At 39.5% G+C, this 14720-nt stretch overlaps 1 protein-coding gene across 3 annotated transcripts in view; it reads left to right on the top strand.

Moving 5' to 3' along the window:
- LOC115452424 (sortilin-related receptor) overlaps nt 1-14720 on the top strand; it is a 38810-nt gene that overhangs the window by 22165 nt on the left and 1925 nt on the right. Inside the window, exons 8-26 of one of the 3 annotated variants that reach the window (XM_037437457.1) lie at nt 2575-2607; nt 2995-3258; nt 3326-4853; nt 5093-5294; nt 6594-6718; nt 6957-7169; nt 7663-7987; nt 8501-8718; nt 9042-9197; nt 9590-9756; nt 10311-10426; nt 10903-11126; nt 11296-11533; nt 11816-12088; nt 12375-12510; nt 12911-13016; nt 13503-13628; nt 14000-14148; nt 14427-14638. In XM_037437457.1, the coding sequence (XP_037293354.1) occupies nt 2575-2607; nt 2995-3258; nt 3326-4853; nt 5093-5294; nt 6594-6718; nt 6957-7169; nt 7663-7987; nt 8501-8718; nt 9042-9197; nt 9590-9756; nt 10311-10426; nt 10903-11126; nt 11296-11533; nt 11816-12088; nt 12375-12510; nt 12911-13016; nt 13503-13628; nt 14000-14148; nt 14427-14638 (4811 nt within the window). Of the gene's footprint in view, nt 1-2574; nt 2608-2994; nt 3259-3325; nt 4854-5092; nt 5295-6593; nt 6719-6956; nt 7170-7662; nt 7988-8500; nt 8719-9041; nt 9198-9589; nt 9757-10310; nt 10427-10902; nt 11127-11295; nt 11534-11815; nt 12089-12374; nt 12511-12910; nt 13017-13502; nt 13629-13999; nt 14149-14426; nt 14648-14720 lie in introns of all 3 variants that reach the window. The other 2 variants (XM_037437456.1, XM_037437458.1) reach the window with 2 other exon arrangements.

Below are 14720 nucleotides of genomic sequence, written 5' to 3'. Positions count from 1 at the left end.
GTGTTGGCTTTAGGGTGGGGCTCTCGGATGCCTTGCGCGCCAGGTCCCTTTGTCAACAAATGTAGGGGCGTCTGCCTTGAACATCGTCACCAACGTATGACTCTTGATAAAAATGTGCTTGGAACGTAAAAAAATATGTACTCAGAAAAAAGGGGAACAAAATTTGTTTCACTTCGGGCGCCCAAAAGCTACTGTAAGTGTACAAAACGAAATAGTTATTACAAATTGTTCTGTCTAATCTGTCTTTGTTATTTGTCATAAACACACTCCTTTTATCAAATGATATATAGCATAAAATCTATCAAGACAAACAAAAACATGATGAGACAGAAGAATTTGTAACAATATTCCGTAAAGACTATTTCATAACACATATATTTTGAGAAATACACGACTAGAATTTGGCAAATCACAAAAAAATATACCTGAAATCACTAACCGTTGGTAAGATGTTGTATACAATGCACACATACACACATAAACGTGTTAAGATAGGTCGTCAAACCCGTCCACTATGCGGACTATAATTTAATTATCGCGTCATGTATTGAACTTGATATTGAGAAGCGGAATTGAGTGGAGCAGATAAACTACACGCCTTATCTCTATTAGCATATGTTTTGTATTTAAGGTTGTAACTAGATGAAATCCAATGGTTGTCTGGTAGAGATCGCCTCGAGCGATGAGACCGCCATTTGTTCCACCAATGTAATGTTTGTATACAAATTTGTCTTCTTTTTTTATTTTATTTTACATTTTCGGTGTACAAAAAAGTTTTAAATAAATAAATAAATAAATCGTAAAAATTATATGTGGTTGTATTTGCAAGGTTTATCAGATCTGCTGTATAAAAAGGATTGGAGAGCTTTTAGCCATGGTTCAGATGGGTTAATTTTATATAGAAAATGTCATATCATGTCTCAGGATGACGTAGTGCAATACCAAACAATACTTTGTAATTCAAGGTGTTGGGTTGTGTTTCTAAGGTTTTTGGGGGTCTCGTCATTCAAAGCAATAAAAAAAGGAAGAAGGGTGTTTATTCTATGGTACAATTTATATTTATAAAGAATATTTAATCGTATAATCATTGGCAGGCATAATTAGTCATAATAGATGTTAGGTAAATATGTTACTTGTAATATCTATGTAAATTGAATGTTGATTCTGATATTTAGGTGAACTATTGCTGCTATGTGTTAATATGGTGCAATAATTTAACTAAGCAACATATTTTAGAGGAATTAAAAATAAAATTATTTGGTAAAATTAACAATACTTTAGAATACATTATGTGGTATACTCAGATCTCCTGGTTAAAACGTGTGTGGCTATCTTAATTTTGTCATCTATCACATCGTTGCACCTCTGCTGACAACTTTGGTGATAATGACGTGATGTGTATAGAAGCAGATGGAAGAAGTGACTCAAATCTCTTTGCTTTGATATAATAATTGCCTTTAAATTGTTGGGAATGATAAGATTAGGAAGGTAAAAATTAGGACGAACTCGAATGTTTATTGATTGTTGTATGCGTGATAATGTTCAATGATATAAGTAAAAATGATAAGATCTCTTTGTCTATTAATGTTATACCAATCTATTGCGATTTACTACAAAAATTCAATCAAGGTGTTACTTTGCAATATAGATATAAAATTTTATTTTATGATTTTCTAATAGCAAAAATATTTGCATAATAATATTAGCCCTGTATTATATACTTGCCCACTGCTGAGCGCGGGCCTCCTCTACTACTGAGAGGGATTAGGCCTTAGTCCACCACGCTGGCCTAGTGCGGATTGGTAGACTTCACACACCTTCGAAATTCCTATAGAGAACTTCTCAGATATGCAGGTTTCCTCACGATGTTTTCCTTTATCGTTAAAGCGAACGATAAATTCACAAAGAATACACACATGATTTTAAAAAAGTCAGAGGTGTGTGCCCTTGGGATTTGAACCTGCGGACATTCGTCTTGGCAGTCCATTCCAAACCCAACTTAGGCTATCGCTGCTATTTTTGTATAGTTGTTGTTATTTATTTAGACTTGATTCACAAGCATAATATTATTGTCTCGCAAAAAAACAAAAGGTGAAGATACATACTGCTGTTTTGATTTGTATGCAGTTACACGATCAAAGGTTTCTATTCCTTTCTCTTTCTAACTTTCCTTTTTTACCCCTAACAGGCGACAATGTACCAATTATTTCCATAATTATGTAGGCGATGATTCACAATCCGAACAAGTCAGTCATTAGCTCGTTTAAATGAGTAAAAATATCTAAAAAATCAATATTCGTTTCCTTTCGAAGAGCATATTGCGTTCGTATAATCTTGTCGATTGTTTCCATGTTCGCAATTATATCGGTATGTAACAACTCGTTGAATAGAAAGAGATAGCTGCAGTTTTAACAGTTTATTTACAGTATGCAATAGTACTTAATATAATGCCATCACGTGTTGTGATCAGCCGTGAATGTATGTATATAATGTTTAGAAAAATATTCTTTATGGCACACTTTGATTATAAAAACACAAACATTATACTTTACCAGAAATATGACTTGTTCACAGCCCACCAGGAAATGTCATTACAAACGGTCTGAGGTAAACAGTCATGAGAGTTGAATCGAGTTCACACACTATATGTGATTAACACGATCGCTTATATTTTTATTTTGCATATTGCACGGATTGTTGCCTTTTTATCGAGTTATTTTATTATTAGTATAGTCATTATTATATTTTATTTGTGCATTCTACTAACTATTATTTTACAGTCATATCACCATATTAGGATAATTGTTTATTTATCATTTTCATTGGATTGCTTGTGTTTTAATATTGTGCGTAGAAAATGTATGAGTTTATGGTGTATGAGGTGTCTCCACTATGTGGTGTGATGATCGTGTTTTAAGGTGGATCATTTTAGTTTTCACTTGGTGTATACACGGATGTAGTGTAACGAAGTCATTAAAAAATCATTTTTTAAAGGTCGGCAAGTATAATGAGCTCTAAATCAGCGCCGGGCGTGATAATGGCTACTGGAGTGATGGGCAAATCCCTAAAAGGAATCCCAGGAGTATACATGAGTAGAGACGCCGGACTTACTTGGAAGAGGATCCTGAAGGATTACTATTTCTTCAACTACGGAGACCACGGCGGCGTTCTAGTTGTTGTCAAGTACTTCAAGTCGCGCGGCGAGACCAGACGAATTCTGTATTCGACGAACGAAGGCATCGAATGGAACTCATATCAGTGAGTCATTACAAATAAATTATCAATTAATTATATTGGAATGTTGTTGATATTGTTGTATTTGCAGGTTCAACGCCGATGACCTGCGTATCTACGGACTGATGACTGAGCCTGGCGAGAACACCACTACGTTCACCATGTTTGGATCTGCCAACGATCAACACCAGTGGATCATCATTACCATTGACCTAAGGAACACTTTCAATCGCAATTGCACCGCTGATGATTACAAATTCTGGTCTCCGTCGCCACCCAACTCTTCAGTGTCTTGTGTGCTTGGTACCAGAAATATATTCCAACGAAGACTAGCCCACACTAACTGCTACAATGGTATTGACTACCAACGGCCAGTAAAACAGGAGGTCTGTGAATGCACCCGAAGAGATTTCGAATGCGATTTTGGATTCATGTTGTCGGGCGAAGAATGTATTCAAAACAAGTCTGTCAAATTCGACCCGTATTCCATCCCACCTGATTGTCACGAAGGTGACTACTACAAACGGACAAAAGGTTACAGAAAGATCGATGGGAATGCGTGCACCATATCTGGTTATATGGCTTATGCACCGGACACCATCCCCTGTCCAATGGGAGAGCCTACAGAATTCATGTTAGTCGCGTTACGGGACAAAATTGCCAGAATAGACCTTTCAAACAATTTTACTCTCTATCCTGTGGAAGGCCAAAAGAACATCGTCGCAATCGAATTTGACTTGAAGACTAACTGTATTTATTGGGCTGATATCGAATCGGACAAGATTATGAGACAATGTTTTGGGACGTTCGGCACCCCCCAAGAGGTGATAGTTGATACAGACTTAGCAAGTATCGAAGGTATGGCTCTAGACTGGATATCAAATGTCCTGTTCTTTGTGGATGGATTGAGGAAGAAGATTGAGGCAGTCAGGACTGATCTAACAAGCGAAGGGAGGATGAGAGTCACTATTCTGGACTACACACATCTGTCGAAGCCGAGAGGTATTGCTGTCCATCCCAAAGCGGGCTATCTGTTTTGGACGGACTGGGACAGGAGCGCCCCATCAGTCTCTAGATCGAGGCTTGACGGTACTGAAGTGAAAAAATTGTTTGGCAATCCGATAGTGCAGTGGCCTAATGGAATCACTATCGATCAAATGTCAGAGAGGATTTACTGGGTGGATGCTATGGAGGATTACATCGCCAGCTCCGATCTGGAGGGCCGGTACCTCCGGAGGATATTGTGGAACGACGACAAAGTCATCCATCCGTTCGCCGTCGCCGTTCTGAAAGACAAGATGTACTGGGACGATTGGAAAGCGAAGTCGATATTCATTGCTGATAAGGACACTGGTGATAACGTGATAACGATCAATAATTCGTTCTCCGGGTTGATGGATTTGAAGGTGTTCGCACACTCCGTTCAGTATGGAATTAATGCGTGCTCATATAAAAACACCAGTTGTGATGCCCTGTGTTTGGGCATGCCGAATAACAAGTTCAGTTGTCTATGTCCCGATGGGTTTAGGAAGTCGAACGGGAAGTGCGTCTGTCCTGACGGAGCGGAACCACTGGCCAACATGACGTGTCCGAAGTCAGTTGGTGCTACGTGCGGACCGGTTAGTATAGTTTTTATTCTTATTACCATTAAATAATAGGCATATTGCATAATGATTTGCGTTCATTAAAGGCTAATTATATGCATAGATATGTATGGCTTTGATAGAGTTAGTATGTTGTTCTTACATCTCAGCTCAGTAATAGAAATAATCCTATAAAGTTATTTTTTTAATGCAGATCACATTTTACAAATATTTGCAATATCGATTTGCCGATCAAGTATCGATATTGATTGCAGGAGCAGTTCGCGTGCAAGTCCCGCAACGCGTGCATCCCGCTGTCGTGGCGCTGCGACGGCAACAACGACTGCGGCGACCTGTCGGACGAGCTGGGCTGCCTGTGCACGCCGCCCATGGTCGCGTGCGACAACACGCGCTGCTACATGCCGCACTGGAAGTGCGACGGAGATGTCGACTGCATTGACATGAGCGATGAGAAAGGTATTTATTTATATATACATCATTTTATTTCTTCTTTCCTGCCAGCCCGAGCTGGCTTCTTTGTTTCTTTTTTCATTTATTTTATTTTCAATATAAATTGTCTTTATTTATATAAGCTTCTTTAATTAAGTAATAATTAAATATTCTCATGTACCTTGACTTATCATAAGTGCAAATTTGTTCGCCTACGTGATGCAAAAAGCATTTTATTTTATTTATTTTATATATCGTTAACAAGTGTAGGTTACATTTTACTTAAAGGTACAGTCTCTTTTTAAGAAAAATATTGTTGCTTGTATTAGGAAAGGTATGTTTATATTTACGGATTATATCTTACTAGATAATGGTCGCGGCTTCGCCCGCGTGAAGACTCTTTCCCTCTACAAAAGCCTTATTACACTGTAGTGATTCATAGTGCCATTTGTAAGGCGCTAGGAGTCATCTATTTGAATATCAAATTTAAAAAAATCTGTTAGTTCCAATAGGAGTAAATTACCAGGATAAAAATTAGCCTATATAACTATAACTGGGACATTGTCTATGCGTGTGCCAAATTTCATCCAAATCCGTTCAGTTGCTTTTGAGTTTACTTCTAACAAACATTCAGATATACAAACATTGTCGCAAACTTTCGCTTACATAATATTAGTTAGAACATGAGTTCTATTATCTTGAGAATGATTTCAAGTAGTGCAAATTAGTGTAAGTAAATAAATATACGTCAGTCGAATGTTCACGAATCCTTTTTACTTTACGTTTTATAAACCCAAATGTTTTATCTATCTATGGTATAAGAAAAAAAAATTTAACAGTAATTTGATAGGATTCTGCTAAAACTGTGGTTCATTATTCATGATTCATAATGATTCATCTTCCGTCTATCATTATCAGAGGTCAAAGGACATAGCGTGAAATTCCAATGACGTCAAAATCATTATCAAGCGACGCGAAAGAACGAGGGCGTTCGATAAACTATGTCATAACCGCTAAAATCCAGACAATGTATGAATGATATTTACTATATACAAAATAAAATAATTCAAATAATAACTCCTCTTTTTCTCATAATTAGCCCTGCTTCTCCTGGTGGTATGAAATACACTTTTTATTCTTCAAGAACTCTTTTGTTCCTAGATGAAAACTAATCTAACGACTCATTAAAGTTCTAGTTTTCTTCTTGTTAACGTCGATGTCAACCATGTATTTATGCTTTAGGAAGTAACAAACAGACCATATTTTTAATAAGAAAAGCTATGGCTGTATGAATTGAGTTTATTTTTATTTATTTATTGTTTGCAGATTGCGGTCATCATAATTGCAGCGAAAATCAGTTCCAATGCGGCAACGGGCACTGTATAGAGAAACGATGGGTGTGCGACGGCGATAATGACTGCAAGGATGGATCTGATGAACGCAATTGTACGGTAAGTTCGATATGATTCCTAAAATATATATCCACTCCAATTCCATACTGCAAGCGAAATAAACTTTCTTAACTAATTACATTTTTTGCACGTTTATTACTCGGCTATTACAAATTATTACACAAATTTCATGTTGTCCGTCAGACTTATAACTTCGTATTGTAAACATTGGTCCTTCGAGCCGGAACACAGCCGTCCATCCATAGATCAACAATTTAATTCCACACTCCCCCATCAGGTTCAAGTGAAACGTCCAGACATAGTGAGCTGCACCGGCAACGGTTTCTCCTGCGGTAACGACACGGAGCTGTGCGTGCCTCACTCGTGGGTGTGCGACGGCGACAGCGACTGTCCCAACGGCGCGGACGAGCTCGAGGACCGCTGCAAGAACTCCACTTGCGCGCCGTACATGTTCCGCTGTCCTTCCGGCAAGTGCATCTTCAAGACTTGGGTGAGTTGGCGCTCAGTAATTAAAATTTGAAAGAAAACTGATTGAGCATTAGAAAAGGATATATGGTTGAAGTCAATGACATATATTCTATAGACACGAACATCCATATAAACTATTTGTTCAAAATCTGAACTAAAATGGCAACCAAAACGTCACTGTTATAACCTATTTATACACTTGAACATTAAATAATTTTACTTATTTGACATTTTTTTTTATTCTCATCAAGGTTTACACTAGACTTGATATACACTAGACGGGAGTTCTTATATTATGAGCGTCACTCCGTACATTGAGCACTACAGTTGAGTCGAACACAATGAGTGTATGGAACGCCAGACCTAGTTCGTAGTACAGATATATCAATGGTTAAAGTACATAAAAGTGATAATATTAAATTGATTATTCCTTTGTCTGATTTTGCAACACACTGTTCCCAGGCCCGTATTTCGAAAAACATAGCATTATTGACATTTCATTAATTCTCTTGTAGGTATGCGACGGTGAGAATGATTGTGGTGACACGGAATCCTCCGACGAGCAAAACTGTCCCAATATAGGCCATTCGAAACTGCTGCCGGATCCGGCGGTAGAGCGGCCTAACTTCCCCGTGAACACCACCTGCCTTAACTGGATGTTTAAATGTGATAATGGGAACTGCATACCCGATTGGTGGAGGTGCGACAGTATCGACGATTGTGGCGACCATTCCGATGAGGTTGGGTGCGGTTTGGTGTTGCCAGAGCCTAAAGCTGTGATCCCAGAACACTCGCTGTCTAGACAGAAATGCGGCAAGAATCAGTTCACATGCTCGCCAGGTAAGAGAATTATAAAATGAGATTGTATAATTAATGTTAAAATTGCTACAGCTTGATATGATTGCCATTGAGTTGGATTGTGTGAAAAAATTGCTTAAAGTAATGAACGAAATAGAAATTGTAGACTATTTTTTATGTTATGAAATTAATATGTTTTATTCTGGCCAACGTGAAAAATAGTTGTTAGTATCTCATCCCACCATCGTTGATGTTTCATCCTCTCCCAGTGGCCGTCCTGCGTCGAGGTTCGTAGCCCGTTGAGGGTTGCTTGCCCCCAGTACGGTCACTTAATATTTAAGGGTCACCTCCTCCGCATTGAAGTTTAAGCTTTCATCGTTTAAGCATCAAATAAGAAAATACAGTCTACGTTCATGGAAAGGCCGGTGTTTTATTAATGAAACCCCACAAGCTATCGAAGACCAACATCAGTCATCAACATTATTAGTTGTGGTGTTTTACAATGTTATTATAAATAGATTCAATACGATGCTGAAGTGGTCGTTTGTGGTGCAGGCGTGTGCATCCCGCTGGCGTGGGTGTGCGACGGGCCGGAGGACTGCGCGGACGGCGCGGACGAGGCCGGGTGCGGCGCGCGCCCCGCCCCGCCCGGCGCGTGCGGCGCGCGCGACGCGCCCTGCGCCGACGGCCGCGGCTGCGTGCCCGCCGCCAGCCTCTGCGACGGCACGCCGCAGTGCGCCGACGGCAGCGACGAGCTGCACTGCGCCGCACATGTCAGTACACCTAGCCCTATACTATGTCTGCATCTATTCACGACTCGTACACCTACGCATAAATTAATTTTATATGTGAATAGCAGATATGCTAACGTACCCAAAAATATTAATCTTATTACAAAAGAATCGATTATAAGTCGAACATTTAGCCTATAAATATTTTGACAATCGTCATTTCTAATTACAAGGGTAGCGCATAATCGTACTTTTGCTAATTCATCATAATAAATATCTTTATTATCACTTAAAATAATGGAAGTTTAGCAATATGATGCGTTAGTTAAATCTACAAAATAAACTATAATAATAATTGTTCACAGGGCCAAAAGCCGGCATCGAACTGTTCAGCGGGCTACATCCAGTGCGACGAGGGTCGATGCGTGTCGCAGGCGGTTGTGTGCAATGGCCGACAAGACTGCTACGATGGCAGCGATGAGTTGAACTGCTCCAGCACCAGCGACAATCGCATGTATCAGGTTGGTTATAGCCACGTAATATATTTTCTCCATTTTTATTTAATTATTATGTAATATTACTCATAATAGAATTATTATTCCTTTTTGTTACATTTTACTAATATAAAAATCGTTCTGCCCGCTTGACCGACTTTTTACAGGATTGAAGACCCTCTGTGTACTTTTTAGGACAAGGATAAGACTATATGTGAAAATGGCATGGTTTATATTTGTGTCAAATATCATCCAAAGCCATTGAGCAGTTTCTTCGTTTAGTTCTAATAAACATCTTCACAATCTGTCGCATGTATGATATTAGTAATAATGAAATTTTATAATTTTCGTGCTGTTTTATAAGAAGGAGCCTAGCGTTCATGGCATAAAAATAAATATCTGATGTTTTTGTCCTTCAGTTCTTGAGTATCGGAGTGGACCAGACATCGATAAATTCTACCAGTTTTTTGATATCATGCTGGATGGCGCAACAGAAGATGGTCCTGTACAGCTTCTTGCCTTCCATCTCGAAGGTCAGCGATGGCAAATGGACGAACATGTCTTGGACAAACGATAGTATATACAGGTAAACTCGAGATTAAGTTCATTTTTGTTTAATAAATAAGTTTGTTGTCGATAAAATATGTTCTACTGATATACTTCAAATTGTCAAGATAAGAGGGATATGGTGAAGTGCCCGAGAGAATAATGTAGGGTAATTTGAAATAATAATTATATAACAACTATTGTGCTTAATCATTCGAAATTTCAAATCGGTAGAGGTAACTGGTAATTGTAAGTGAAAAATATAAACTACCTCACCATTTGATGAAGTTCAGTGTTCAACTTTCTACCAGGATGCGATTAGGCCGGTACCAATATACTTCAACATTCTATGTAGGGACTACTTTCCTCCCTTAGCAATCACTTTGCTAGTCATGGCTCTTGGGTTAGTTTTTAGATATCCTGAGATTAAAGGAGCTTTTATTGAACATGGGGTTGATTCTCTAATAATCAACAAATTCTGAGATAAGATAACGTTCTTGTTTGTTGTATTAAAATCATTTATGTATAATTTTCCGTGTATTTTCCTTCGACACATAAATAAATCATGTTTAACCCAAATTATTATTATAACAGGTTCACGAACTTGGAGCCGTTCACGAATTACAACGTAACGTTCTACATCCGCGACAGCAAGTCGAACAGGACCTACGCCTCTAACAAATATGTCAACACTACCACCAGACAAGGAAGTACGTGTATTGTAGTAAAATATAGGGTGTTCACGTTTTAACAATTATATACATTGTTTGGCAGGACTTATGCATATTGTACCTTTATGTATTTATGCATCTCTTCTTTGTCATGTTCTTCATTATTGAAGGTCGTGTCCCTGAAAGGCCTTCGTGGTTGTTTGTATAACATCTTTCCATTTTGTTAAATTTTCGACTTCTTTTAAGGCAGTCGCAAGAGACAATCTTGTAAGGGCAATCTTTTGATATATTCAACGAATAGGTGTCCGGCCGTCAGGTCTTTTCCCTTCTACTTTGCCCACCACAAATAACTTGTCAAGGTTATCTGGACGGCGGTCAATGTGTCCAAAATAAACAAGAATCCTTTTCCTTTCCTTTCAAGAATTTATGCATATTAGTACCTATATATTGTGCCGGATTTCCTTTCGGAAAATTGCATCTTTCGCAACTGCAACGCACTAATTTCTGTTCCACAGTACCATCGCCACCAACGAAGCTAAGCGTGCGTCAACTGATCGGAAACGTCGTGCAAGTACTGTGGGACAAGCCCGAAAACCCCAACGGCGTCATTCAGTACTACAAGCTTTACTACTCGCCGCCGTCTCCGTGGAACATGAAACTGTATCGTGCGAACGACACGAAGACGCAGTCGGTCAATTTGAAGGCGTATTTCGTGCCGAATACGAATTATTCGTTTTGGGTAAGTGTTTTTTATTGTTATTTTCTGGGTGTTTGTATGGAAAGTAATTGTTTGGCTTTTATGTCTGAATGGTGTATAATAATGTTTTATAACATGTTTTAAAATATTAACCAAACAATTGTATTGTATTAGTTTAGCTGCAGTAATCTAATTGTGATATTTCTCACAGGTAATGGCGGTAAACGACCTGTACACTTCTAATTCGTCCGAAGTGGTGTATCTGACGTTCGATATCGGCGGCGATGTCGATGAGCTGTCCAACGTTAGTATGTCGCGGATCAATACGTCGGCGGTGTACCTGGAGTGGCACAAGATCCGCGGTGTGGAGGGATATTCGGTGCAGGTTCGCCCGCCCATGGAGTACGCCAAACCGCCGCCGCTAAAAACCACTAATAATAGTATTACTGGTGAGTTATTGATCGATTTTTTTTATGGATGCTGTAGTGGTAATTTAATCTATAATTGATTTTTTTATCGATGGCAGTGGTGATTTTTGCCTGTTGGATTTACTATGAGATGGTTTCTTTTTTTGTCTAGATTATTCCTTTAAAGGGGAGATGTGTTGTGCAGAATTGCCACTATAACGTTTCATAGATATTAATTATAATAATATTATGCTGTATTTATTATAAACAAACTGTGTAAGAAGGCTAAGGTACAAATAATGGAATAACAAAATTAATTTACAGTAACAAATCTGCCGCCTGGCGTGGACCTGTTGATCGACGTAAGCGCTTACAAAAACTCGATATTCGGTGTGCCGTTCACGATCCCTTTGAAAACCGAAGGCGAACCGGACGTAATGTTGAACTTTAGCGCAATTCTACTGATAGAGAAACGCACCTCAGTGGAACTGCTTTGGTCGCCGCCAGTCGATAAACGATACCAGAATAAGGAGTTAGTGTACGAAGTGCATTATACCAATATGATACACAGGACGAATCCCGGAGAAATGTCCAATGGTAAATTTTTGATGGTTTCTATTCTATTTTTGATGGTACTCAAACTATAGTTATATAAGTTTTAATTCTTTCTAATGTGAAACTGTATTGATTGGCATAAATAAATGTTTTGTACATTTGATTAATCTAACTGCATATTATTTTACAATCTAAGAATGCCGGTAAAAATATTATGTTCAAAATTAAAAGTAATCGTAATTTCTAAGTATTGTTTTGTTCAAAGTAGCTGTCGTTAGTCTCTTCTTACTTGTACTCTATATATTAAAAATATAACTTTCTTCACCAGATACAAGAATATTGACGAAGAACACAAGCATCGTCATCGATAACCTGCATCCTTGTGAGAGCTACGAGTTCACTGTGGGTCTCCTCGGCGGACCTCTAGCACCGCACTTGGAAATTATCACTAGAGAAAATTCAAAGTGAGTTTTTAATTATCATTCTTGCCCTTCTCCTACTTTATATTGTGTACATCATCGTAACGTCTCAGTTATCCATGCGTTTGGAGATATTAATAAAAGTAAAAAAAGAAATGTCACACTGAATCAAATAGTTAAAGCAGACTACAGATTAGTATAAACGTAACGACAATGACGCTCGCCACAATTACTTTGACCTGCCTTCGATATTATAAACCGGCTGATTCAGGAATTCGACTCCCGGAATGAGCCACTATGAGCTACTGACCGTGAATAAGTAATAGCTCTCCATTCGGGGGTAACATATCTATTGGATATCCACTAGCTAAATCATCTCGTACATGCTCGCTTATCGACTTTGATTACATCAGTGTACTATATGAATATGTTTATTATCACTCAGAGCTCCAGTCAAAAAATTGCACGTGTTCTACGATGAGGTGAATGGCAACATGACTATCTCCTGGGACGCAGGTTGCGACGCGCTAAGGAAGCCAGTTACCTATATAGTGAGTTATTCATAATTATTCCCTCTAGCCAGCCAACTGGTCAGCTTATCGCCGGCCATCACGGTCTATATAAGTGCTCGCCAGTAACCAGATAAATGAGTGTTATATACTTGAGTATAATTGTCTCGGTCCAGTCACATTGTGCAATTAAGGTTATCGAGGGTATTTTTTTTTCACACGTGCACGGCAAATTGATTCACTCAACCTGATAGTATCCAATTTAATGTCGACAAACGAAGGGTAATCGAGATGATTACCCTTCGGCAGTCAACACATGTACAAGGCCTGTTGGAACCAGATATGGACAGGCTGATACCGGAACGCGACACACTTATGTGGGCCACTACACCTTGTGTACGGTCGTCGCTATTCGGGCAGATATAAAATATATCCTATCACCAGCCACCAGGTTCTGTTACATCCTTACCTTTCGGGGATAAATCTGTTAATATATTAGTGTATAATTGCTTGGTATGTTTATTTCAGCTGGACATAACGGAGGAGACGTTGATGAAAAGGAATCGTTTCGCAATGGTCCCGTCTACAATCTCGCATTACGAGCACGTCATACACAACGTGCCGTTTGGCGGCAGATACAATATATGCGTATACGTAAGTTGTCATTTTTCAAACTAAGGAATTAATTAATTTTGGTTGATTATTGTGTATTATAACAGATTCTGGATGTATGGTGGATTTTTCAGGTTTGTAAAGAGAATCAATACTGCTATCATATGATTGCAATATTTATTCATTTTACAAATGACGCGCTGGCCACTTATGCTAGCAGTACACTCGGCGTATTTGAGTGAATATTTGCGTTATTTTCTCACAGTATCGTCAACTTTGTGCACTAAGAATACCAAGTCGATATTGTTTAGCTCGCAAGACGCAAATATTAGGACGAATGGGCTAAGTGTATTGAGCATATAAGGTGCTAGGGCCAAACAGATGTGTGTAATGTGTGGGGTGTGGTGTTGCAGCCGGCGGAGGTGGCGGCGGGAGAGGGCGCGGGCGTGCAGTGCGTGCGCGCGCGCGCCGGCGTGCTGCCCGCGCCGCGCGCGCTGTCGGCTCGCCGCGCCGCCGACTCGCACCTCATCGTCACGTGGGCGCACGTGCCGCCCGCGCACAGGTACGCACGCGCTACTGATCGCCCCTCGCAACTACATAACGCTGAAGTAGTACAAATGGCGTCAAGGATTCCTACAGTGATTTAGGGATATCACTAGCTGCCAACCAGCGCTCGCCACTCGCAACTACATGATGATGGTGTAGTACAAATAGCGTCAAGGATCCCTACAGTGATTTAGAGATTTGTAGCACGAAAGGCCTTTCACGCGAGCAACACCTAGTATTTTTAATAAAGTATGAGAATAAAATATCCATTTATCAATTATTTCATTTTTTCAGCTACAAATTCGAAGTGCTAGTGTCAAGTAAAGAGATCCCCGACGACCTGCTCAAGCCGACGGACGAAATGATATCGGTGGTGGCGTATTCGTCGCCGGTGCTGATGACGGCGCCGTTCGAGTCGGACGGGCCGCTGTACGTGAGCGTGCGCGCTGTCACCGAGGAGGGCTACTACAGCGACCTCAGCGAGGTTCAGACGCTCGAGATGGAAAGTGAGTACTGTTAGTATCGTATATCTTTGGGGTGAAGGGGTAAAATGCGTTTATGTTTGTAGTGTTCATTTTAGACCTTTAT

The sequence above is a fragment of the Manduca sexta genome, chromosome 11 (genome assembly GCF_014839805.1).
Source record: "Manduca sexta isolate Smith_Timp_Sample1 chromosome 11, JHU_Msex_v1.0, whole genome shotgun sequence".
In the NCBI taxonomy this organism is placed as follows: Eukaryota; Metazoa; Arthropoda; class Insecta; order Lepidoptera; family Sphingidae; genus Manduca; species Manduca sexta.
Note: the sequence above shows the minus strand (reverse complement) of the source record. Positions and strands in the feature narration are given on the sequence as shown.